We start from the raw sequence: 25,351 nt of genomic DNA, 5'->3' as shown, positions 1-25,351 counted from the left end.
AGGGTGGAGAAGAGGAAAATGGACGACCCCATGTCCTCTCTGAAGGAGAAATACATGAGGCCAATCCCGAGCCTGCTCTTCCACCCGCAGGTGCGTTTATTGCCACAGTGCCACGGCGCAACCGCCCCGGGGGGCACAACGCCATACTTCACCGCACTGGTCGCTCGCCCCCCCCCCCCCATTAAACACGCGACATCGGGCCAACGTTGGCGCTAACATCCCGAGTTCGTGCCTTCACCGTTCTCGACATCGGCGATGATCATCTGAACGAGTCTTCGGCCTCCCCCTTGGTCGACGCACGATTTAAAATAATCTCTTGCGGTGCTGGGGAGAAATAAGGTGGCCGGGTGTGGTGCTGGTCACATCACCCCCCCGTGTGCTGTGTGGGCCTTCATAGGTGCTCGACAACAGCACGTGCCCCAACAGTCTGTTCAGGCTATAGGATGACCTTTTTGCCTTTGTGCAGTACCCAACTATACTCTTATAATAGTTATTAACGTGACTTTACAGAAAGAACCAAAGAGTAGGAATTCCTGCAGTCACGAAAGCTTCAAATCAAGACAGTACCCAACTGTTGCGGGGGGCTGAGATTCATTTTGGATTCTTGGGGCTTCAAGACACTGAGGCTACTTGGCGACATGAGGGTTGTCCCCCTGTCAAATATAAATATTGTAGTCTTCATCCTCAAAATAGAAATATCATATATTGAACAATTTGAGCCAGTAGTCAAAATGCCACATTCTCATGGCAAGGGCACAGTATTTCCATTGGAAAGCCACAGTTGACATCTCGTAATAATGGCATTTAAGATACATTACAGGATACTGTAATGGCAAACCGTAAAAGTTTAGGACGATTGAGTTAAATTGCCCGCTGTCAAAGCAATCCGATTGCAAATTCTCAGCTCTTTCCATGTAGGTGTGTAATATATACCTATTACGGCTGTTTTGGGGTTTATTAAGGATGGGCTTGACCCACATGTTTTCCAAAAATGCGACTCTTCATCTGAAAAGCGAAACATGTACACGCGCGACGCAAAACACACAAAGCTGCAGCAGCAGCAGCAGCACCAACGCAGCGCAGAAAGCCGCGATTCAATTCGTGGAAGGGAGTTGCTGGAGGGGGGGGTCAGCGTTAATTTAATAAACAAGGCGCGACGCTACCGACAATCGTCCATCAGTTAAGACTCGGGGCGACGTAAACGGCAGAGCATTCTTTTCATTATCTCGAACAAATTGGGGACGCCGATCGGACGGGCCGCGCTTGTTTTTCGGATTTTGGGAGAAAACGCCACCGAGACGAATCTACCCGCTCGTCGTCGTCGGCGTCGGCGGCATCGTCGCCGTCGTTTATTGTTCCGACAACAATGCCGGCGGGGCGGTCTCGTGCGCCGGGAAACAATGCGCGCCATCGTCAAGCGCTTCCCGTCTTTATTTGTCGGGGGCCCACGAATCTGTGGTCGGGCGGTCGCCGCCGAGAGCGGGAGATCACGTTTAGCCCCCATCCCCCCCCGCCCACCAACCCTCCCTGCCCACCAAACCCCCCCCGCCCACCAACCCCCCCCCCGCCCACCAACTCCCCCCCACCCACCAACTCCTTCCCCGCCCACCAAACCCCCCCCGCCCACCAAACCCCCCCCGCCCACCAACCCCCCCCCCCACCCACCAACTCCCCCCACCCACCAACCCCCCCCTGCCCACAAACCGTCCCCCCCCACTCACCAACTGCCCCCCGCCCACCAACCATCCCCTCATTTTGATCTGATGCTTTAAAACAGTATTTAATAGTGAAAATGTATTTTTATACATACGTATAAAAAAAGAAATAACCATGAAACTCACAAGATAACCCTCATTGTCTAATCTCACAGCAACGTCAGTGATCAAAGAAATATACGACTAAAAATAGTGTGTATCTCACGTCTGTACAAGAAAAATTACTTTCATCTATATTGTCAGATATAAATGAAAGAAATGCACTTTTTATGGATGCATATTTATAGATGCATTCTTTAAAAACCCATCTTTTTTGTTACATCTTACGACTATATAGATAAAAGTACATTTTATTGTATGGTCGTAAGATTCACGAATATTTATACATAGATAACAAACAGATGTTTTGGTCTGGTATTTATACAATCACTGAAGTTGCTTTGGGATTACAGTAAGGGCTGCCTTGTGAGTTGCACATTATAATAAAATCAAATGTGATGACAATGAGCATTTGTGCTTAACGAATGCCCATCATTGTGTTATTATTTACTTATTTACCCTGGAAAGCCACACCAAGAGTCTAAAATATACTTTATACTTCAATCGCATCCTCCCTGAAAATCCAAAATATTCCTTAAAAAAAAATATCCTGAAGCAGAAGATTCGTGCTGGATAGAACATTTGCCAATGTGATTTGCAGCCTTGATCCTTAACCAATTTAAACGTGTCATTTTATTGAGGGCCTGTGTGTTGTCTTGGTCTGAGACTGTTTTCGTTTTGCCACCTTGCCCAAGCTTGCATTTGGTGTAGAAAAAGTGGCAGCAATTGACGCACTCATACAGTTTATTTATATTTATTTATTGCTAGCGACTTGCTAGCACTCCTATCGATTTTTGTATCGTTTGTTGTAACTTTCTGATCCGCCCCTGCCCGGACATCTGCGAAAGAGAGCTTCGTAATTCATGAGATTTCCTTCCAGTCCAAAGAAAGATTCCGATTCTGCATTGGGACTATTGGGCAACACAAAAACGACACGACGAGGGGGACCGGTGGCGCCATGGTGTTGTAACGACGACGACCAAACAAAACAGAAATCCGACTTCTTCCCTGTCGCTTCTCCGTCCCCCTCCCGTGGGTTTCCCGCCCGCCAGATGGCGGCCATGGAGAACATGGCCGACAAACTGGAAGGCTACAGCGCCATGAAGCTGGACGGCGGAAGCGGTCACATGCAGCAGCAGCCGCCGCCACCGCACGCATTCGGATTCCGCCAGCCGCCTCCCAGCCTGCCCGACAGCCTCCTGCGCAAGGGCAAGGAGCGCTACACCTGCAGGTAAAGGCGCCGAGCAACGGGGCGCTGCCCGCCGCCATTCCCCCACGCGTACCCCCCGAGGGGTTTTTAAACACTCGACCGAACGAGCGACGACGCGGTCCAAACGCTTGTCTGTCGTGCGTTCCGCTCTGGCTGTCTCGCACACGCACGGCGTGAAAGAAGTTCCACGTACGTACACCGCATCGGAACCTCCGATCGGCACGGTCGGGCTACGCACAGTGCGAAAGAAGTTCAACAAACATACATATGTACAAGGCTGCGACGCCCATCGAATAGCTGTATTCAGCGTTCGTTTTTTTTTGCTCAGGCCACTGCATCTGCTGCAGACAATATGCATGTCAAACTAAAGCTTATACATTAAAAGTATATCGATCGGTCAGTGTGTGGCAACAGTTATTATTAGGGGGGGGGGTAGGTAGGAAAATGCATTTCCCCCCGCCCCACAGTATGTGCGGATAGAAATGGGTTCCTTAAAGCGAACTCAGAAGTAGTTCTACGAAGTCTTCTATGGGGCCGTTCGCTAACGCAAGAATGGATTCTTTATCTCACGGCAAGAGGCCCACTACGATGGAAAGAAATCAGATTTGGGAAAGGCAGGATGGGACAATGCACTGTCGAGCCCGATTATGGCCTAGCTTTGGTGATCCCAATTTAAAAAAACAATACACACACACCAAGTTTAATACGCAGGCTTTAGATACCAGTATTGTTCACAATGCTGGCAAAATGGTGTGATGAAGCCGGTTGTGATCACCAGCGAAACTGTGTACTCGAGTTGTCAACGTTGCGAGTTTACTCTAACAACACACCGGTATGCTGAGGTCACAACTGATTGGCAGGTTTTGTTTAGTGGACAAACCTTACTAACTGGGCTCTGTCGGGTGTCGGTGGGTTAACGACACATTTATATTTACGCGATATAGCCCATAAAACCTTTATTATGAACAATAAACACAATAGCGGTCGCGTTGGTTTAATGCGGCGCCTAATTTCCTGTGTTTATTTGCTTGCCGGGCGCGACAGGAGTTGGCCCGTCACTTTCGATTAAGGCCGGTGTCACTTCTCGCCGCTGCCGCCTCCCCCCGCCCGCCCCACCGTCCATATTCTACGGTTCACTTGAATAATCGCGAATCGTTGTCAAGTCGCGAGAACAGCGTCGCGTGCACGAAGAGTCAGTGGCGTAGCTAGGATATTTTGCGCCCGGGGACGAACTATACAATTGGTGGAGCCCCCCCCGTTTAACCACGTACCAAAATGTAATTACATGACAAGCAGGCTGTGTGTGGCGGGATATATACACGTTTAGGTTGAGGTGTAGTTTTGTGCAGTAGTTTCAGGCTGCCGCGCCCGCCGCAATAAGATATAATGTGACGTTGTAAGCCTCATTTCGGTGCCCCTTTACCTTGGCGCCCGGGGACATATGTACCCCCCTGCCCCCCCCTAGCTACGCCTCTGCGAAGAGTCCCCTTCTCCCGACGCTAAACATCTAGGGGGGGGTGGGTGGGCGGCACGGTGCTTAACGCTCGTCGCCAACTGCCCACGCACCACCGCGGGCGGCGGGGGGGGGGGAGCGAGGGGGGCTTTAGGAGCCGACGCGTCGCGTACTTCCGCGGGAGCCATAACCAGCGTTGCAACGTTTTGACAAGAAAGCGGCGTCGAACCCGCCGACGTTCGTGTTTAAAAACAACAAAAAACACGCGCGCGGCTCAAAACGTTACCAACAAAAAAAATGCGGGCCTCTCCCAAGGGGGTTATAGCCCTGGGTAATTTTTTTTCTTCTTTTTCTATTTTCCAAAACAGTTCACACGTACGCAGCCGGTCTGGTTTCGCAGCGGGCACGCGAGGATGAGGATTTGCGTCTGCGAGTGCTTAAATTCCGCGGCGTGCGTGCGTGCGCGGGGGCCAAAAAAAAAAACGCGCGAAAGCCGCTAATGTGGGAAAACCATCGTCGTGTGGAGCAATGCAAAGAGAGTTTTCAAACGTGGGACCTTCTTGCCAGTATCAAAGTATGAAAAATAAGAACAGGCATTTTAGGTGAAACCTATTCTTATTTTTCATACTTTGCTACTGGCAAAAAGGTCCCATGATATAGCTGCTCAACCCAAGCTATAAACGTTCTGATAGTGGCATTGTCTTTGTACTGTTCATTTGTTGTTCTCTGGTCTGACACTGGTGAGACTAGGCCAGGGGTCGGCAACCAAAATAACAAGAAGAGCCATTTCTTTCCAATTCGGTACAAAATTCAGTATTTCAAGAGCCGCAATGCATCTGAGTACATACTGTACATACGTACATATCGTCAAGAAGCAGCCCGTAAAGAGCCGCATGCGGCTCCGGAGCCGTAGGTTGCCGACCCCTGGACTAGGCCATGAAGATGGCTGTCTCTGGTGTAGGCCAATCAGTTTCAAAGACAACGCTTATATCAGAGCATGGTTTGCTTGCATGTTCACCACAAGTACTGTGTGGTTACCACAGACTTCATTCCTTGCAAAAGGCATCTATTTGGTGTTTGCCAGTAAGGATAAAAACCCACTCTTATTTTTAACAGCAGCGATTTCAAACGTTTACGATTCCGGCGGGTGCCCCACCACCACTGCTGCAGCGAGCAGTGTCCGACGAGCTGCAGTTCACGCCACTTGCGAAAAACCCACACTGTGTCCACAGTGGAGTGTGTTGGGGTTCTGAAGTGAATCGCGCGCGGCATCACGAGGTTGAACACGTAGGCTCTTCACGACCAGTATTATTCATATTGAAGTTTTTTTTTTGGTTAGAATAGCGCAAGAATAAATGTGTCGGGTGGTGGAGGGTTACGACGCGTTTATATCTTCTTGGTTTTTTCGGTAAAGTCACGTAGAAGGGAAGTAATAAAATAATAAAAATGAAACATAATAAAATACAATTCTCACGACGTTTCGGCCACAACGCAAGCAGCCGTCCTCAGGTGAAGAACAGGTCTGTTGGGGAGATTCAGACGCTGTCTCCCCGACAGACCTGGTCTTCACTTGAGGACGGCTGCTTGCGTTGTGGCCGAAACGTCGTGAGAATTATTTTATAATGTTTTATTTTTATTATTTTATCATTTCCATTCTACGTGACTTTACCGAAATAACCAAGAAGATGAATCCATGCAGTCACGAAAGCTTTAAATCGACACGTTTATACTTACGTGATCTAACTCAAAAAACCTTTATTATGAATGGTGTCATGAGGCACGTGACGATTTCAACTCCCACCAGGGGTTAATTGCATTGTCATAGATCTGGGATCACAGCTGGATTTGCGACCAGATTATTTTTTGTCCACTTTGAATGTTTGTTTGAATTCGGTTCGTCTCGTTTCTACAGTTTTGTTGGCTCCATTCGCCCGAATGCAACATTACCATACGATTTGCAAACATAGTAAATAATCGCTATTCACATGCAAGATTTGTGAGAATGAATTTTAGGTCAATGAATCGATGCATAGTTACACGCATAGCAAGCATCGTTTACAATAACGAGGTGAGACGTTCCATCTTCGTTATTAATTTTAAACCCGGCAATGTGACCTGAAAATTACTCATTTGGGATCACACAGAGGAGCTTTGGCAGTCTACTGCGAAAAAATGTGCAGGACCCTCCTGGAAGTGAGTCTTGAGACTCAGCGAAGAATCGGACATTGTTTACCATTTGACCTCAGAAGCTTGTTTTCACTGGTGTCCAGTAGGGGCGGGTCAGAACGTTACTACAACAAAACAATTAAAAAAACACAACAGGAAGGCAAAGTATAGAAAATTACTGATGAGGCCTTTTTTATAGTTTGGTCCAACTGGCTCATAACTGTTTGGCCACTCCACCACCCATCGTGTGTAGGTTCTCCTAAATCGGCAAAATGTCGGGATTGTGGTCTGGGGTATGGAGAACAAATGGATTTATTTATTTTTATTTATTTTATCTGTGATGATTATTTTCTTGTTACGTGCATTTTTTTTCATCTCATTACTTATGTATTCATCTTTAAGTTTTTATTTTCTAAGTAGTGGGGTTTTGTTTTTGTATTATCTATGTAAGGGACTGGCTAATTGATGTGCAGCGTTGCGGGATGCAATTGCATGAATGACGCTCTACAAAATAAAATTATCATCTTAAATGGTCTACCTCAGAATCACGCATTCTTGCCGACATTAGAATGAATACGACGCTTCGCGTAAATCTAAAACACGTTTTCTTCTCCCCATTTCTTTTTCAGATACTGCGGAAAGATATTCCCAAGATCTGCCAACTTGACGCGCCATCTGAGAACCCACACGGGGGAGCAACCGTACAAGTAAGTCAAGCCGTATCGCCTCGACGCGCACGTCTAAAACATCTTTGAGAGCCGCCACGTTTCCCGCGGTGAACGACAGTTGGCCGAGACTCGGCACCAAAGGAGGAATCCATCGCAGACGCCTCCTCGCCGGCCGTTGTTCTTTGGAAAATTATCAGATTCTTGACGTCCTTTCGGGTTGTGATCAACATCGGCAATTCGCCGCATCGGCGGGCCCTCTACAATCCGGCAGGGGGAGGGAAGGGGGAAACGAAAAAAAATCGTTTAATCAAAATGGTGCCGAGGCTTACGCCACGATTGAGCGCGAAAAAAAAAAAGAAATTAAAAGTCACCGACTCCTGGCACAGACCCCGGCCGCTTTCCTGTCACCTCCGTGAGAAATTGAAAATGCCGCAGCCGAATGGAAAAATAAAATAAAACACAAAGAGAAACCTGCCACTGTCACCGGCCGCCTATTCTCGAAACGTCCAGATCTTGCTGAGCGTGTCAAAAACGATCGTGTTCAATTACTTGTGGGACGGACAGGTAATCCATATAAATAATTACATGTGGAATGTGTGCGGCTTTTTTTTTCCGCTTCTCGGTTATGAGAAGCATGTTGTGAAACGCCAAAGCAGCTGACCTCGGGGGGGGGTAGGGGGGGGCACGAGTCATACCTACATCGACACGTTTTTAATAGTTTTTCACTAAATCTTTTTTTTTTCCTCTTTTGTGTTTTTTTTACATCTTGGTCCTGGTCGACCGTAGCCCGTACTGTGGGTAGAATTTTTTTTATCATATATTTATTTTTATCCTCTCTCTTCTTGGCATACGTTTTTTGAAGTGTCTTCAAATTCAATGACTCGTTATTATGGGGGACGGGGGGAGGCGCCAATATTAGCAAACATTTTTTTTTTTTATAACTCAACGATTGTGGATATAGCAACCGCTGCGATGCATGCATCGCAAGAAACACGGGAAAAAGATGATGGGAAATGGGACAAACATCTGAAAAAACGTAGAGACAAGCGCGTCGACTTGCGTTCTTTGGAATACAAATAGAATACGTACGGAGGAGAAAGCTTGAGTGGATCAGGGATTCAGTACAAACTCGGAGACATCCATAGTTCCTCATTCAGGAATGCAAGTGGTTCTGGGGCAGGACTGATCGGTGGAGGTAATAATGATCGATAGACGAGGCTCGTGATGGAACGGAAGCCAGAAGGAGAGAATGTGCCCAAGAGAATGGACTCTTGCGAAGTTGGAGCGATGAGTTCAGCACATGTGCAGCAGCGAGATGGATTGTAAGTGCGTGGGTCGCTATGTCGGTTTATGGATCTATGCGAGGAGAGTTGATGTGACGTAGGCAAGAGGCACATGGAGAAAAAAACATCTGAGCAGCTGCCACGTTCTATGGGGTTCGCATGGGTTAACAGTCACAGAAAAATCCCGTAAGAACCAGCGACCTTCATTGCTCCATATATAGAAATGTCCAAATCAACGAAGGGAGCTGCCTCAGAGCTGGGATGGTTCGTGCACTGGACCTGCAACCTATGAGGTCGCCGGTTCTAGTCCCTCTCCCGGCATGGCAGGTTAAGCGATCAGCGCGTTCGGTCAATCACATTTCACTGGAAGCGGTTACTATCGGTTTCTGACTTTCGGAAACCGTTCATGATGACCTGTTACGGTTTACCGGTTATCGTTTAACAACCCTACTGATAAGACATGTGCTATAAAGAAGATGAAAGCGATTTAAAGTTTTCGTGACTGCAGGGATTCATCTTCTTGGTTCTTTCGGTAAAGTCACGTAGAAGGGAGATAATAAAATAATACAAATAAAACATAATACAATTCTCATGACGTTTCGGCCACAACGCAAGCAGCCGTCCTCAGGTGAAGAACAGGTCTGTCGGAAAGACAGCGTCTGAATGAACCAGAAGAAGAAGATGAAAGTGGCCATTGCCTGAAACGTCACCTGTTATATATTTACATTTTATTCGAAGGCCACACACGCGAAGAGTTGCCGATGAATGTGATGACTTCCGTCACTGAAACTAAAAACTAAACTATGTTCATTTTACCAGGTAGGGCCCACTGAGCTATATATACTGTAGGTCTTTTTCAGAAGCGACTTGGCAACAAACGACAGCTCAACGAAGTGGCTGATCGTGTGGAAATTCAAAGCAAACCAAATACTCCAAATGCACGTTCATTCTAAATGTGCAGGGAAAAAACGGAGGACCCGGAGTAAAAATCCACGTGAACACGGGAAGAGAGACATGAAAACTCCAAATATATAGCAGCAGGCGTCAGGGTCGGGATAAGAACCCACCACCTCCCGTACACCAGGCGAGGTAGTTAACATCTCCTCGCTACCGTGATAATGATGAGAGAGAGAGATACACGCAAACTCCAAATATACAGCAGCAGGCGTCAGGGTCGGGATTGAACTCACGACCTCCTGTATACCAGGCGAGGGTGTTAACATCTCATAGCCACCGTGGCGCCCCATCCACCTGGCAGAATAGCAGCAGGCTCAACATGGTGCGTGCGTGCATGCTTCTCTTCGCCGGCAGGTGCAAATACTGCGAGCGCTCGTTCAGCATCTCGTCGAACCTGCAGCGCCACGTGCGCAACATCCACAACAAGGAGAAGCCCTTCAAGTGCAACCTGTGCAACCGCTGCTTCGGGCAGCAGACCAACCTCGACCGCCACCTCAAGAAGCACCTCGCCGGTGAGAGGGGGCGCACGTGGGGAGAGGGGGGCACACGGGGGGGGGGGGGGTCACACGTGGTCCGCGCGCGATTCGCTGCGTCCGTGCGTTGGTAACAATAAAAAAGTACGCGATCATACGCCCACTTGCCCGCCCGCCCATTTGCCCGCCCGTTCGCCTGCCAGCATGCAAGCAAATTACCCTGAACGCTCCCAGATATTGTCAGATCTTGGGCAGCCAGGCAGGGTTGGGAGACTAGCTGGGGAATGCGGTGCCAGGCGTTGCCTGCGATGTGGCGGTGCACGCGACGGATTCTTCAATGTTACCTGTGCGGAGGTGCGAGTGTTTATAATCTCCTCGTGCCAGTGGGTTGTCTCCAGGTACGGAGGGTTTTTTCCCACGTGTCCAAATTTTGATTCAACAAAACATTCCAATGCAGACTCCCCACCCCGCCCCCCCCTAGAAGAGTATGCAGACTTTGTGAGACTAACCTAGATAAATAGATTATTAATGCTATTATTAGACTGGCCTTGCCCCAAACATGTATCACTATCAAATTTTATTATTCGAGCCAGTGAATCCTGTATACATATGTAATTGAGATAAACATGACTATGTATATTTCAAGTCTCGTCAGTCTCGACTGGTGACATTTACAGTCTCCTTCCTTGGATTAGAAAAAACTCTTTTTCCCCTCCACTTGAAAAATAAAGAGTTGAGTGGTGTACTTCCGATAATCTGGTAGGGCGCGTGTATACAACTTCGCACCAGATTGGGGCGAGTCATTCTTTCCGTAGCGTCTTATAATCTGGAGAGCATGGCCATCGTCATCGTCGTCATCATCATCATCGTCCTGCAGATCATCCCCCAGGGACGATGACCTCTCTCGCATCTGGAGTCGCTTTCCCTTCGGCATCGCGCGCGGTTGTTAACGCCGGGGTTCCCTGCGAGTTGCTCGTTCGTGACTTGGCAAGAACGGCGATTGAGGGCGACTCATGGAGCTGCAGCTTCACCGGTCGACGACCGTAACCACCACTTCTGACCGTTGTCTCCCGGAGAGAGCGTGGCACAAGGGGAAGGGGTGGTGGGGGGTGGGAAGGACTCCCATTTTGCCACCGCTGTTCTTCGTTTAATTTGTTTCGCACCGGCCGAGCAATACAACCCTGCCAGTCCAATAAAATTTCGCCGTGAGGGAGGTCAACGTTCCCCCCCCCCCACTCCCCCAATTGGTGGCGTCGCTTCCGAGCTTGCCGAATTACCCTCGCGACTGTCCCCGGGACCCACTGCACGGTTCTTATTCACCAGCTCTTACATTTTAAATGTCTGCGACGCGCCACATCTGTTCCATTAATTTGCGCTCGGCAAAACTTGGCAGCTCCGTGGCATTTTCATGCTCGGTGCAATATCGGCGTACAAGCTCGGGAAAGCTGCGGCGAATTACGCGGCTACTCCTGGAGCATTAGCAGGGGAGTTCCTTTGGCTCACCGAGTGCACAGTGGCTCGAACCCATGTTGTGTTCACACGTATGGGCGTATGGGTTTGTGGATGTGTGTCTCTGCAGACATAAGCGTGTCGCTATCTCTGATGGAGGCTCTGCCTTATATAATGGCTTGCTATTGACAGGAGGGTGTGGGGGGGAGGGACAAACATTGCCCTCTTTCTTGGCGATGCTATTAATTCCCACGATGCGGGGATCACGACTCAATTCTTACGCTGCTCATCACTAATCCGTATAAGTAAAAGAGATAAAGGTGCTGCCCTGTAATTTCCGAGCTCACGCCACTGCTAGCAGAAGGACCTCCACTCGAGGGAGATCTTCCTGAAGGTTATTTAACTTACTCTTCCACGGTGGCAAGGGGCGCCACAGTGGCGAGATGTTAACTACCTCGCCTGGTATGCAGGCGGGCGGTCGTAGGTTCGATCCCAATCGTGATGCCTGTATGTTTGGAGTTTGCGTGTCTCTCGCCGCGTGGTCGTGTGGATTTTTCTCCAGGTCCTTCGGTTTTTTTCCCTCCACGTTGAGAATCAACGTGCGTTCAGAGCATTTGGCAGCAATAAGTGCCCACGTGATCAGCCACTTCGCCGAGCTATCATTTGTGGCCAGGTCACTCCTGAGAAAGAGCCACATAGCTCAGTGGGCCTTACCCGGTAAAATAAAAAATAGTTTTAGTATAGTCGTGGTAGACGTCTTGGAAGAGACGATAGTACCCACATTTTACCCACACCGCACAAGACCTGCCCTGTGGTGAAACCCATATTCACTGCTGGGTGGGCATCGGTTGTGGGGGGGGGGTTGGGGGAGGTGGGATTTTAGAAACTTGCCCCGTTGCAATACCGGTGCCACCAACCAATTACGCCAAAGCAGCATCCCCCACCACTTGTTAATAGAAGCGTTTTTTTTTTTTAACAACGCATTCTTGCCCAATTTACTTTTTCAGGAACGGCCGGCTCGTCTCCCAACTCGGAGCTGGAGAACAGCTCGCTGCTGGAGGACAAGGAGGATTCGTACTTCACCGAGATCCGCAACTTCATCAGCAGCACGGAGGAGTCGAACGCTCTCCCTGGCACAGAGCCACCCACGTAAGTAACCCCCCCACCCTCTTCGGCCCCATTGCACGCAGCCCCCCACTGGAGCCCTCGGAAAAAGCCCCGCACCACCCCACTGCCAGAGGTCGCAACCGGGTACCCGATACCCGTACCCTACCCGATACCCGGCTACCCGTTTGCGACCCTGGTGCGGCCGGGCACGTGTACGGGTAGGCCGTGAGTCACTGGTGAGTAACCGTTTGTCACTCATTTCCCAACGTCTTGTCTCTTCTCACAATTCAAGTTCCTAGAATCAACCCACCCGCGCCTGCAACATGGCTTCATCCCAGAGGTCGCAATCGGGTACCCGTCCCCGTACCCTACACGATACCCGTCCGGGTACGGGTAGCCGGGTATCAGGTAGGGTACGGGTACGGGTACCTGTTTGCGACCCTGGTGCGGCCGGGTACGGGTAAGGAATCAAAACCCGTTTGCGACCTCTGCCCACTGCACACATTCCAGGATCCAATGCCATCCTGGCATCTCCTCAACCAACTCGCCAACTCTTTGCACCTCGAATTGGCACGTTCGGCAACATACATACAAGCTTACAACACCTGGCATGCCGTGGTCGTTACTCAACCAGGTTTCAACCCCGCGTAGCTTGTGAGATCCTACGAGATTATCCAAATTCAGGGCCACGCATGTTGTAGACTAGCAAAGGCCTCTCGCCATTACGTGCATGATAGCTTCACACAAATGTAGGGTTTTTGTATTTTTTTTTTACCGATTAGGCTTTGGGAGCATTGTCCAGTGCTAGAATATGAGAAGACAGCAGAACCACACTTCTGAACGTGGAACTACAAAGCAGTGACAACAATACCGGTATCCTTTGAGGGTTCATCGTAACCGTCGACCTCACAGTGGTCTCTCCGTGTAGTGGCCACGTAAGGCTTCGGGCTGATGGATGTGTTGCTAATGGCCCTGGCTGGCTCGACTGAATTTTAACGCGAAAGTTTATCACAAAACCCTCAGTCGTACAATCACCGGTGACCAAGGTGGGACCCCGTGCGAACGTGCCGTAGATGAGAACTCCGTTTTACCGCGGGCGGGGAGCGCCGAGATTCTCAGCATGTTCCTCCGTGGTGCTGGCTCAGCGAATGGCATAATACCCCTTGAGCCGCACAGCCACCTAAATAACACGCGCCATCACTCTTGCCCAGCGCCGTACGTAATAGACTAACCTGGAAACTTCCAACTCCGGGCCCTCGGGGGCCCACATCGGCCAGTCCTTCCCATTCACGAGTGCAGCGGCTGCTGATGCGGGGATTTTAAATCGAAGTTCCGTTAATTAGGGTCCTCGCGAGCCACTACAGCGCCACCTCTCTCCCACGTTCAGTCTCACCGCTTCAGATGGGAATTAGGCATGTACTACCGGAGCATGTTTTTTTTGTTTGCATGTTCGTCACAGGTATACGTGGTTAACGCAGACACGATTCCTTGCAAAAGGTTTCAGTTTGGTGTTTTAACATCCTAATACACCTGTTTTATTGCCAGAAAGGGTAAAACCTATTCTCATATTGCAAATTAAGCTGTTAAGCTTTCGATTGGTAATAAAAACACAGCCCGTGCAGTTGTAGAGGGACACCGATTCAACGTTTACGGCAGCGGATCTGCATTTGGATCCCCACGGTTGGCTACGTACGGTGCGAAAGAAGTTCAATGCATATGCATACGTACACACACAGAAGATTGGAACGGTGGCACCATGGTGGATTGTGAGGCCTTCCATTTGCGGAACCCCAATGTCAGGATTACACGCTCCGCATAACTGCTAATTGATAAGCACTGATTGTACATGTGCAGCCCTTTTGTCAATCCACTGCTGGATGAAGGGCTTTGCCACACTAAGTGGGTCATGGCGGCGGGGAAGGGGGGGGGGCACGTTAGTGATGGTTGGGAGAGAGTTGGTGGGGGGTGGGCGTGTGGGAGCATCGACTTTGGAGCATGGACTCGCAGCGCAGCGATGGATTTTGCTGCTCCGTCCCTCCCCCGACGACATCATGGCCTCACAGACACCCGCGGCGACCGGGCGCGCAACGGTGGGTCGCTCGTGCGAGCACGATCCAAGCTCGGGCCCGCTTGGCTTCAGGAGGAGGTCCGATGAGATCGGTCACATTGCAGCTGATTTGGTCGCAGACAGACACCGAGAGGCTGGACACCACGTCGTGGGTTACGAGACCAGAGTTTCAAAACTTGTGCTCCTCTGAGCAGAGGTGAGTGCTCCCCTCCCTCCCACCCCCGCCCGCCCGCCAACGCCAAGTTAAACCCCGTTGCTGCCGGCGTTTAATCTCAGAAGCAGAAGGGAATTGTTGTTCGCGGGACGGACAAACACTGTTGGGGGCAGGCACATTAATGAGCTCTCCATTTTCTCTCGTGCCACATGCATCCACGCGTCGGCAGGAAACCGCGCGATGCGGAACGCTCGGGGGTTCATTATTCCGTTGGGTTGGCAGCGTTCCGTCGGCCTCCTCCCGGCGTGATGCCCGCTGAGCGCCCCCTTTCACAAAACCCGCCGTGCCACGGCGCGCAATCCAAGGAGGCATTACGAAGGAATTAAGTTGTCAACTCTCAGCCAGCTGCCCACAAGCCCCCCCCCCATTCCTGGCCACATCTGTGACCAACATGTACTGCCCCGGGCAACAACTCAAATGCGACTGATAAGACAGAGAAGGCGGTGGTGGTGGTGGTGGTGGGGGGAGTTTAAGTAAATAATTTTTCGGTCTGCTTCTCAGCCCGTTAGTCTGCCTGCCAGGCTAATGACTGCAGGAAATTACTTCGATGTCAAAAAGAAAAGGCCCTGGCCGAGGGAAACGAGAAAGGACGACCTGGGCAGTGTCGCGGTTAAAGGCTTTAGCCGTCGGCGGCGAGGGAGACATCGCACGCAACGTACCTTCCCTGTCGGCCAATCCCTCCTCCGGTCGGTAATGATGAGTGATGTTACAGACCTTCAAGTCTTTTGTAGGAAAAATAATAATTCTCTCTCGCAAATCCCAGTCCAATTCTTGTCTTAAGAGGAGCCGGGACTTCAAACGTGGAGCGCAAAGACCTGGGGTTAATTGCGTATGTGTGTGTGTGTATGTGTGTGTGGGCGCGTGTGTCTGTGGAGACGCACAGTAGTGTAACGGTAAGCACGCTGCGCTACGAACCCGGTGACCCGAGTTCGATTCCCGCTCACGGCCACCACCAGTGACGACTATCTGAACCGGTCCAGGGCCTTCCCTAGGTCGACTCAGCTTCAAAAATTAGTACCTGGTGAGGTGTGCAAACATCACCACTGGGGAGACAAAGGCAGCCGGGCGTGGTGTTGGCCACGCACCACCGTCGTTTGCCGTGCCGGCCTTCGTTAGGTGCTTGCTAATAGCACTTGCCCCAACAGTCTGTTCAGGCTGTATGGGGGATCTTTGTCTTTATTTGTCGAGCGCGGTGGTTTAGCCACACTGACAAATGAACCCGGTGGGCCGAGTTCGATTCCCAGGCTCTGGCCAACATCAGTGGCGCAGTGAGATTTGAACCGGTCCTGGGCCTCCCGTGCTGTGATCACATAAACCATCACGCGAACTCCGGTCATCCTCGCAGCGGCGGATTTTGGCTAGCCATCGAACGGAGATGGTTCACCGTATCGCGGGCTTTCGGATGCGCTTCTGCGGCCGTTTGGAACGCTCTTCCGATAATTAGGAAGCAACTGGAGCTATGCACTTTTTAAATCAAGATTTAAAACCCATTTCTTTACAACTACTTTGTGTTTAATTTGTTGTCCTTCCCCCGCACTTCCGATTAGCACGGTTGGCTACGCACAGTGCGAAAGACGTTCAACGTACACACATCAAGTTGACGCAGCTTTAAGAATTTTAATCTACGAGAAACACCAATTGCAGTTGGGTTTTTGATCCTGGCATGGGTGTCTACTAAGTTGACTCCGTCTAAGTATAGTTTAGTGGGCGAACATTGGCAAAGTTGACTTGGTGATGTTCAGACAACACCACATTGTGGGCGTGCAGTGCCAGCTTTACTGAATAGGTGCTTATCTCGGGGCAATTTCCTAAGCCACTTTTAGCATTTCATATATGGTTGAAAAATAAAAATTATCTCTATCTCGTTGTCATAATACACCGCGACATTTAGATGACCGAACTTTCAGGGAACATATCGGAGAATTAAATGAAGACGAAAGAAGAACGGCCAAATCGGCTGTAAATTCCTGCTGTGAAAGCAGAATGGAAATCGGCACCAAGGATGAAGCGGGCCAGAGCGACTAGCGTTCGTTCACTCTCTCTCGTTCTCTCTCTCTCTCTGCGAAACTTCGATTAGCGACTCACCTGTCAAGCCACCAACCCATGATTAATTGCTTGCTTGCAAAACTTAAGACCACCCCCCCACCCCGCACTCACCCCCCCCCCTCTTGGAAAAAAATGTTGACTCGCATTGACCCATGCTGCCCAAAATTTGCCGTTCCTCCACCGCTATGCCCCCTCCGACCCCCACCTCCATCCCCTCCGCCCGCCACCGCGCCATCAAGCTGTCCGCCTCTGCCATCGCCGCTCTGCTCTTTCCTCTGCCCCCTCGCCACCGCCACTCCCTTCTCCCACCAACCCCACCGCCGTCCCCTGTAATTATCAGTGGGTCCCAGCGCATGCCACGCGGTTCCCATTTTGCAGGCAGCTAGCTCAGCGAAACTGTAATTACAAGTTAGCCCCCCTCGCCCCCCCCTCCGCACCCCCCGCCCCCCCCCTTCCCCCCCCGCCCCTCCGCAACTGCTTTGCTGTGATCCCACGAGAGATTGTAAGAAATCTCTGCCTCTCTATTTTCTTTTATTTATATGTGTGTGATATCTGCCACATTCGTGGCTTTTCATGGCTCTACGAGATAGGTCAACTTAGCGCGAGCACTCAGTTTGTTTTTCTTGTTGCGTGCACGGATGCTGCGCGTGTATCAAAAGCGATCGTTAAAACAACGACAAAAATCAAACGTGATATTTAGAAAAAAAAACAAGAGCCCATCGACCGTTTGCGGTGCATTTACTTTCGAGAACAATTTCATAAACCAAACAGCTGACGGTCGCGGTGGATGGGTTTATCCAGCAGAGTAGAGGGGACGGGACCCACCGAAAGTAATTTTGCGGTGTACAATGGTAATCACTCAACTGAGACAGATCCACTCTCATTTTTCCCGAGGTCTGGAACACTTTACCCCGTGTCGTTTTTCCGAGCAAATTATTTTCCCCGGTCGCAAATGAGGAGCAGAGCCAAATGGACAGAAAGTAAGTCGTTTTTTTTTCTTCTTCTTTCTCGGTCTTTTATCAATCCTCGTGCAAGCCGTGCTCTTGGCCTCTGGCTACTTGCTGTGACGCAGCATGAAGCATTAAAGAGGGCCCATAATTGACCTCATTTCAGCCGAGAAGTGGTTGAAATGAGGGGCCACTGCTTAGGGGCGGGGTCCTATTTCTCGTGGCGTATCCTACAACACGCTCACGCTAGACTGGACCTTGCTGCAGTCACACCGGATTGCCGCTGATGAGGATTTGACTACTCCACGCATTTTAGTGCGACGCCTGCCCATGCTGTACCCCTTGGCGCCTCCCACACCCCCCCACGAAACTTTTTTTCCTGGGCCAGGAGCTAAATAAATAAATAAATTCCCCTGAGCGGGGTAGTTTCACGTCAGAAAAGTATTATTGTAAGAATGTGCGAGTTTTACCGAGACAATGCAAAATAGATTGCAAGGCGTCCAAATGGGACCGCACCTCAAGATGCCGTGCAAATAGGAGGGAAACGGACACATCCAAGAGCATGGTTTGAAGAGGGTTTTTAAAACAATGGCAGCAAAAACGTATTTTAGGCGCGATTCTACAGGCACCACGAGAGGAAGACCCGAGGCGTTATGGAAAGAGAGCGATAGATGCTTAACATCTCGAATCTGCACTTGAACAGGGAATGCGTCTGAGCGGTAGGCATCCGAGTGAGGGAGGGAATTCCAGATGCGAGCGCTCCAGCCACGGGCAGCGGTAACGGCGGCGGAGAAAGATCGAGCAATCCTCCCGGTCAAAGGCGATGGTTGACGGTGGTTGTGCATATTTTTTTTTTACCAAGTTCCTAAGATTTTATTTTCTTCTTGGTTCTTTCGGTAAAGTCACGTAGAATTGAAATAATAAAATAATAAAAATTAAACATAAAAAAAAAATTCTCACGACGTTTCGGCCACAACGCAAATAGCCGTCCTCAGGTGGAGAACAGGTCTGTCGAGGAGACAGAGTCTGAATGACAAGCCCCAGGCTTGGAGCGACTATTTAAGCTGGGATGGAGGGGCGAAGAGCGCCTTGACAAAATAATTTGCATATCAAGAGGAATTTAGCATATTTATGGGAAATGCAGATATGCGATTAGTACTACTTGTGAGATGCGTAGGAGGTTTGGCGAGGGGTTTAAAGTCATTATGCCCGTGCATTATGCAGGATTAGCAGCATCAAAGGGAGGGGATAGGGGTAGCATTAATAAAGGGAAGGAGTGTTAATAGTATGTAGCTGCAGTAACTAAGCTTTGCCAACAGAAATAACACATCGCTGGCCGTGCACGTATCATCTCGTCAACATCACGCGACGTGCATTTGTCCCTGAGACGCCAATTGCAATACAGCCGTGTGCTACGTCTGCTGACCGAAATAGAAATGTCACCCGCCCCCCGCCGTCCCCTGCCCCGTACCCCCTTTAACTCGCGGCTCTCTCTTCTTCTTGAGAAAGCTCCGATTCCGATAATTACGATCACGACTCTCCGATTCAAGTCGGCGCCTGCGTTGTCACCGAGTGACGGGTTGCGGCCAAGTTACAGGCGGGGGGGGTGGGGGCGGCGTTACCGACACACAATCGTCCGCTCGTTCACGGCGACACAACGCGCACAATGGAAGGGGAAGTTTAGTCATGTGTCCTGTTCGTTGTTGGGTTTTTTTTCTTCATAAACCTTAGAACGATGATGTAATGGCGAAATGTTAAATACAATTCAACAGCACGAGTCAAGGAGCAAGAGCGCCGTTATGAAATGTAAAGGAGCAGCCCTGCAATTGCTTGCTCATGCAACTGCTGGCAGACGGGCCCTCCACTAGAGGAAATTCTGGAAGGCCTTCTACAAGTTACGATTTCAAAGCTGCCAAAACGTCCTGGTCAAAATACCCTCTCATTTCACCCCGTCGCGTGCAAACTGCCGATCGACTCACTGTGGTGGACCCCTGGTACACTGCCGCATGGACAGAGGCGGGGGGGCGGGCGGTCATTATGAGAAACTTGCCCCATTGTCTCAACTGCTGCTGCTGCTGCCGGGAGATTGAATTGAACCGGCGACCTCCGGATAGCGAGGCCAGCGTGCAAACCATTACTCCGCAGCGGCATCGCGAGTGAGGGCATGAAGATTATTAAGTCGGTCAGTCCCCGTGCAGCCCATTAGGATCAGTTTATACTTAAAACCATTCCCGTGGGAGCAAGCATTCCCACGAACATTTCAATGGTCCCATTGTCTACCGGTAGATATGTACTGCCGCCAGGAGGCAGTCTGTGTTCCGAGTGATAAAATAAATATCCCAACTGCTTCTCTCCATCCCCACGCTAAAAAACACCTTTTCTATACTTTACAGGAATTCTAGCGGCCTGTCGGCTTTCCGTACTCGGGTTACCAGCAGCAGTTGTTTAAAAGCAAGCAAACTCGGGACCGGTTTTGACTTTCTGGGTCTCATTGGCAGAGTTGCTAAAGGGGTGGCTCGTGGCTTTGCATCGGCTTCAATACACATCTCTCCCCAACCATGCACCCCCCTATCCTTCATCTGTGGTCTCGCCCACTCTGATCTATCCCCCACAGCCCATTCCACTTGTCCCCAAAGCGACACCTTTTCTAGTGGAGCAGACACCAAAAGTTAAATTGTTTACATTTGTATGAATAGATAACCCCGCGTGTGTGTGACAATTATATGAACCGGTCTTGGGCCTCCCCTAGGTCGACTCAGCCTCACACGAGTACCTGGTGTGGTGTGTATGCATGGGGAGATAATAAAGGCGGCCCGGTGGGGGGGGGGGCGTTGACCACCCACCCCCTTGTGCGCTGTGCCGTGCCGGCCGTCATTAGGTGCTCGCTAACAGCTCTTGCCCCATCAGTTTGTTAACGGCTATACGGGGTGCGGGGGAACTTTGTCTTTGTCCTGACAGCCTCGGCGTGGACGAGGAACCGGCAGCGGAGGCGACCGCGGTGACTCCGGAGCGCAGGGAAGACCCCGAGGATGAGGACGACGTGGAGGAGGAGGAGGAAGAGGAGCTGGAGGAGGAAGAGGAGCTGCTGGAGGAGGAGCTGATGCTGGAGGGCGAGGAGGAGAGCGCCGCCGAGCGCTCACCGGAGGAGCACGTGACCCCGGCGGTCAACGCGGGGCGACCCCCCGACGAAGAGGAGGAGGAGGACGAGTTGGACGACGATGTGGGAGGCGACCGCGCGGAGCGTATCCCGTCGGAGTTCGGCACCGCAAGGTGGGGGGCGGCCGGGCGATGGTTTTTCGTTGGGTCGTGCTCTGCTTGTGCTCTGCCGACGCTGCCGCTCTCCGTGGGGTCCGTTTCCTCTTCTTCCCCGGGCGTTATCCCGACCGCGGCATTGCGGGAGTATCCGCACAGATCTCTTGCAGAGCGGCGCCGCAAGCATTCGCGTCAGAGAACGGCCCACAGAGCTGGACAACACCGAGCTAAGCCTCCGAGATCCCTTTTCTTCAGATCTATTTAGCTCGGCGGCGGTAGCTACGCGCGTGGCCCTGTCACTCTAGCACCGTCGAGGCAGCAAGGGTTGGTGGATCGCCGCACGAATGTTGTGAATCTCCCTTGCTGTGGGAGTCGAGGTGCTACACCCCGGCTCGCCGGGAGAAGGCTGTAACAGCAAGGTTAACGGACTCCTCCTTTCGTATCGCCGATGTAGATGCAGAGCAATGGGTTTTGTTTCACGTGCAGGCGGCCAGGGCCAGTCCCACAGTGTCAGGACCTCACCTGGGAGAGGCAGTCTCTCAAAGTTCAGTTGGAGGATCATTGTGCCAGGGTCTACCCAACATGTATAATTGTTTGAAACCATCGAAATATACGGAGCGAGGGGGCAATTGTTGGTACAAGCTCACTGCCTGGCTGCCTGTAGTTCCGCAGCGATTGCAAAATTGCATTTGCACGAATGACGACACTATATAAAAATGAACATTATTAAAGTGATCCCTTTATTGTGTCATTGTCGTCAACATCACGCCATTGTATATCGGCCGCTGTTTAACAGGCTTCCTCTTCAACAGCGGCAATATATTGGCATTGGTTATTTCCTGCATGAAGAAAGGCAACAAAAAAATTGCCAAGGCATTGCAATTGCCTTCTTCATGTGATATACGCGTATTGATACTGCCACCATAAATCATTGGCAAACTCAGAATCATGTTGGTGGCAACACAATATCTGTATTTGCCACTTATCTGCGAGAAATTCCTCATCCTCAATAAAGAAACAAAACTATCCCTTTGTTTCGTCAAATCACACTGTTGGGGCCAGCACCAGTTGAGAGAGGTCACTGCGACCGTACAAACAGCGCACACACGAGAAGGTGGAATATGCCCACGGCGCCGGACGCCTCAGTCTCCCCCCTCCCCAACCCCCACGCCGCGATCGCTCTCCACTCCCGCGCCGATACGAACGCAGCGGCTCCATCTTCCCGCCCGTGCAGGTGCAGCCCGCTGGAGGAGGGAGGCCTGAGCCCGCTGGGGCCGTCGTCTCAGCTGTCCGCCCTGGAACACATGAGCCACTTCCCCGACAGCCTGGACCTGCGCAAGCCGCTCAAGGAGCACTTCGCCGAGCTGCCCTATGGCACGGCCACGGCCAGCCACGACGGGGTCAAGCCGCCCCTCTACCGCCAGTCCAAGTCGCAGGTATGACAACGTCGTCGCAAGTCGAGCGTCGTCGCGAGCGAAAAGCTGGCCCGGTGACGCCGTGGCCCCGGAGGTAGCGCCTCTCGTCTCTTGCGGCAGAGGTCCGCGGTTCAAACCTGGCGGCCACCCCGATTAATACAGCGGGTGTATTAACCGTAAAATATTACACGCCGCCTGCTTTTGCGGTGGGACCTTTACAGATCACGCAACGTCATTCGAAACGAGTAGGCCACGGCGTGCCGGCGTGATTGTCCACATTTTTCAAATTCTCCAAAAAATGTACAACCCATACTCCTCTGGGATCACACAAAGCAACGTCGCCCCCTCCTGTGAAACCACTGCGGACCATGCCTGTGAAACACAGCAGTGTCCTTGTGATGATCGCCCCGGCACTACAGGAATGGCACAGACACCAAATTTGCTGCATTATTATAATTATCATGAAAGCTACTTTTTTCCCAGGGCGAAATCCCAGCTTCAGGAACAGCTTATTTGGAATCTGTCAAAACAATGACATGAGGAGGCCATTTGCTTTTCGGCCAACTCCTGGCCACCTCGCAGCCTCAAAATTATTGAGACGTGGACACCCAACTAGGCATAGATGGACGCTCCCGCGTATCCACATGGCGTTGCGTGGTACGGTATCGATACTCCGATTAGCACGGTGGGCTACGTACGGTGCGAAAGAAGTTCCAACATACACACACGCACACACGCGTAGACTTGACGTTGCAACCGAACGTTTGTGCGTGCCTGCAGGCCTACGCCATGATGCTCTCGCTGTCGGACCGAGACTCACAAGGCTCCGGGAGCATGTGGCACGGGGCGGCAAGGGCCCCGGCGGAAACGAGCACCCTCCACCCAGTCAGTCGCCTTTAGGACCGGACAAGAGCGCGAAGAAGTTTCCCCAAGTGATATCGTGAAGTAACAAACAAACGACAATGACACACGACACCCCCTTTGGGTGCGGGAAGAGAGAAAAAAGAAAAACGAGAGCAAAAAAAAATGTCCCTAAAAAAACTACTTTGTTTGTCGGACCAAAGCTTGATTGTTTTTTTGTTTTTGGGAGATATTTTTTCGTCGTCGGGTAATCGTCGATTGTTTTTAGTTACTCACTCAATCCACGCAATGACTTTTAGTAGGACAAAATAATAGGAATGATTATTATCATTATGTAAATGTCATAAGTAAGGTTTTCTTAGTCGTGGGGATCAAAGGTCAAATGAAGACGTGTGTAAACCATGGTTTTTAAATTTGAGAAGTTGGTTTCACAGCAGGGGCAAAGCCAACGTGTCAGAATTATTATACATGCACACAGTATATATATAAAATACAGTACTTGTAACTTATTGGTTGACCAAGTCAATGATGTTATGGAATATCATTTTTTTATATATATTATTAGATGTTGATATGCAGTAAAACTTTTAAAAGGCTACTGCGTGCCTAAATTAATCTTGTATCTCCCCCCTCTCTGCTTTAAAAGTAGAAACAAAATAATGTTTGATGGGTTTTACCCCGATGCGTGTTAAATGGAAAAAGATGTGGTTGGAAGTTATATCGTTTCGACGCTACCTATCACCGACCTCTGCATTTACGGAACCAAAATATGTGTTAGTTGCGGCAGATGGGTCTCCATTGTGTGGGACGAGAAGCCTCGAGCTATCGCAGAGAAAATTGTAGAGATAGTGACAAAACGAGTTGCTCATAAGAAATGGTTACGTGCAGAGCCCCCCCAGAAAGCTCTTCACGGCAGTCTGATAAAGTCAAAAAGTCGGATTCAGTGCATCAGCTTCAATGCAGATTTCAGGTCTCAAACGAGAATATCACTCACGATTCATTAATCACGTCACTTTGTGAAGATGTTCAATTACATTCGTTTCCTTTTGTGTTGACTTTGCTGGGTTATTTTTTTTTATTTTTATTAGCGACGTATGCGTTGGATAGCATGCTGCATGCCATGAGCCCACCCATCAAGCCCATTTCAAACCCTTAGGCGTGGCTGCCGTCGATCACCAAACTGATCCGAGGCCTCCACTTTCCACCACACTGCAATGACCGCCTGCCGTGAAGTTTGGTCGGACAACCCTCCCGCGACCGATCAGTGTAGGGAGGTCCTTCATTGACGGAGGGCTGTAAGTTACTTTTTATTGTTATTAAAGAAAAGCCCTTAAAATACCAATGACAAGGTCAGTTATGGCGGCCTATGAAGCCGCATCCGTTGATAAGGATTTCACATGACAATCGCATCCTTGTGCAACAAGAGAACATCGTATTTGCTTTTGACACCAGAGAATTCACAGACACCATGGACACAGTTTGCAGAGAGTGACTTGCACTGCAGCGTCAATCAAAAGTCAGAATCTACAAGCAAATGTGCTCACTCGATTGAACAAATATTCCACCCCCTCCCCCCTATGGCTACGATACATCAAACACACCAACACCCGGCGACTTGAAGGCACGTGCACTAACAATTAAGTCGCCCGGCTCGATCAAAGAAACATCAACCGATGTCACTTTCCAACATTGCCGGCGTGGTCACGCAGCCACTGGGCCGTTTTCGTGGTTGACTTTCTTCTGCTTCCGTTTAAATGATAAGTATCGTGGATCGGTTACATCGAACAGGTCGCAATGACGTGAACGTCGAACTTTAACGCCGGCATATCACCGGCTGCACCTTTTCCCAACGATTGCTTCCTTTTGAATTATAACAGGGTCACGGTGAGAATGGCATTGCTGATTGAGAATATGCCTTTGTCATGCAATAATTACCCTTTTAGAAAGAATAAACAAAACTTCACGACG

General features: G+C 50.3%; 1 protein-coding gene across 4 annotated transcripts in view; it reads left to right on the top strand.

Moving 5' to 3' along the window:
• The window catches only part of MECOM (MDS1 and EVI1 complex locus), a 317,891-nt gene extending 294,161 nt beyond the window's left edge, over positions 1-23,730 (top strand). For all 4 annotated transcript variants that reach the window (XM_078869634.1, XM_078869632.1, XM_078869633.1 and 1 more), the window contains exons 10-17: positions 3-90; positions 2,867-3,045; positions 7,273-7,350; positions 9,906-10,063; positions 12,481-12,622; positions 20,814-21,125; positions 22,342-22,543; positions 23,303-23,730. In XM_078869634.1, the coding sequence (XP_078725760.1) occupies positions 3-90; positions 2,867-3,045; positions 7,273-7,350; positions 9,906-10,063; positions 12,481-12,622; positions 20,814-21,125; positions 22,342-22,543; positions 23,303-23,422 (1,279 nt within the window). In that variant the 3' untranslated portion in view covers positions 23,423-23,730. The remainder of the gene's footprint in view (positions 1-2; positions 91-2,866; positions 3,046-7,272; positions 7,351-9,905; positions 10,064-12,480; positions 12,623-20,813; positions 21,126-22,341; positions 22,544-23,302) is intronic.
• Positions 23,731-25,351: the final 1,621 nt, after the last annotated feature.

The sequence above is a fragment of the Lampetra fluviatilis genome, chromosome 28 (assembly GCF_964198595.1).
Source record: "Lampetra fluviatilis chromosome 28, kcLamFluv1.1, whole genome shotgun sequence".
Lineage (NCBI taxonomy): Eukaryota > Metazoa > Chordata > Hyperoartia > Petromyzontiformes > Petromyzontidae > Lampetra > Lampetra fluviatilis.
The sequence above is the reverse complement of the archived record's forward strand: the minus strand, read 5'-3'. Positions and strand labels throughout refer to the sequence as shown.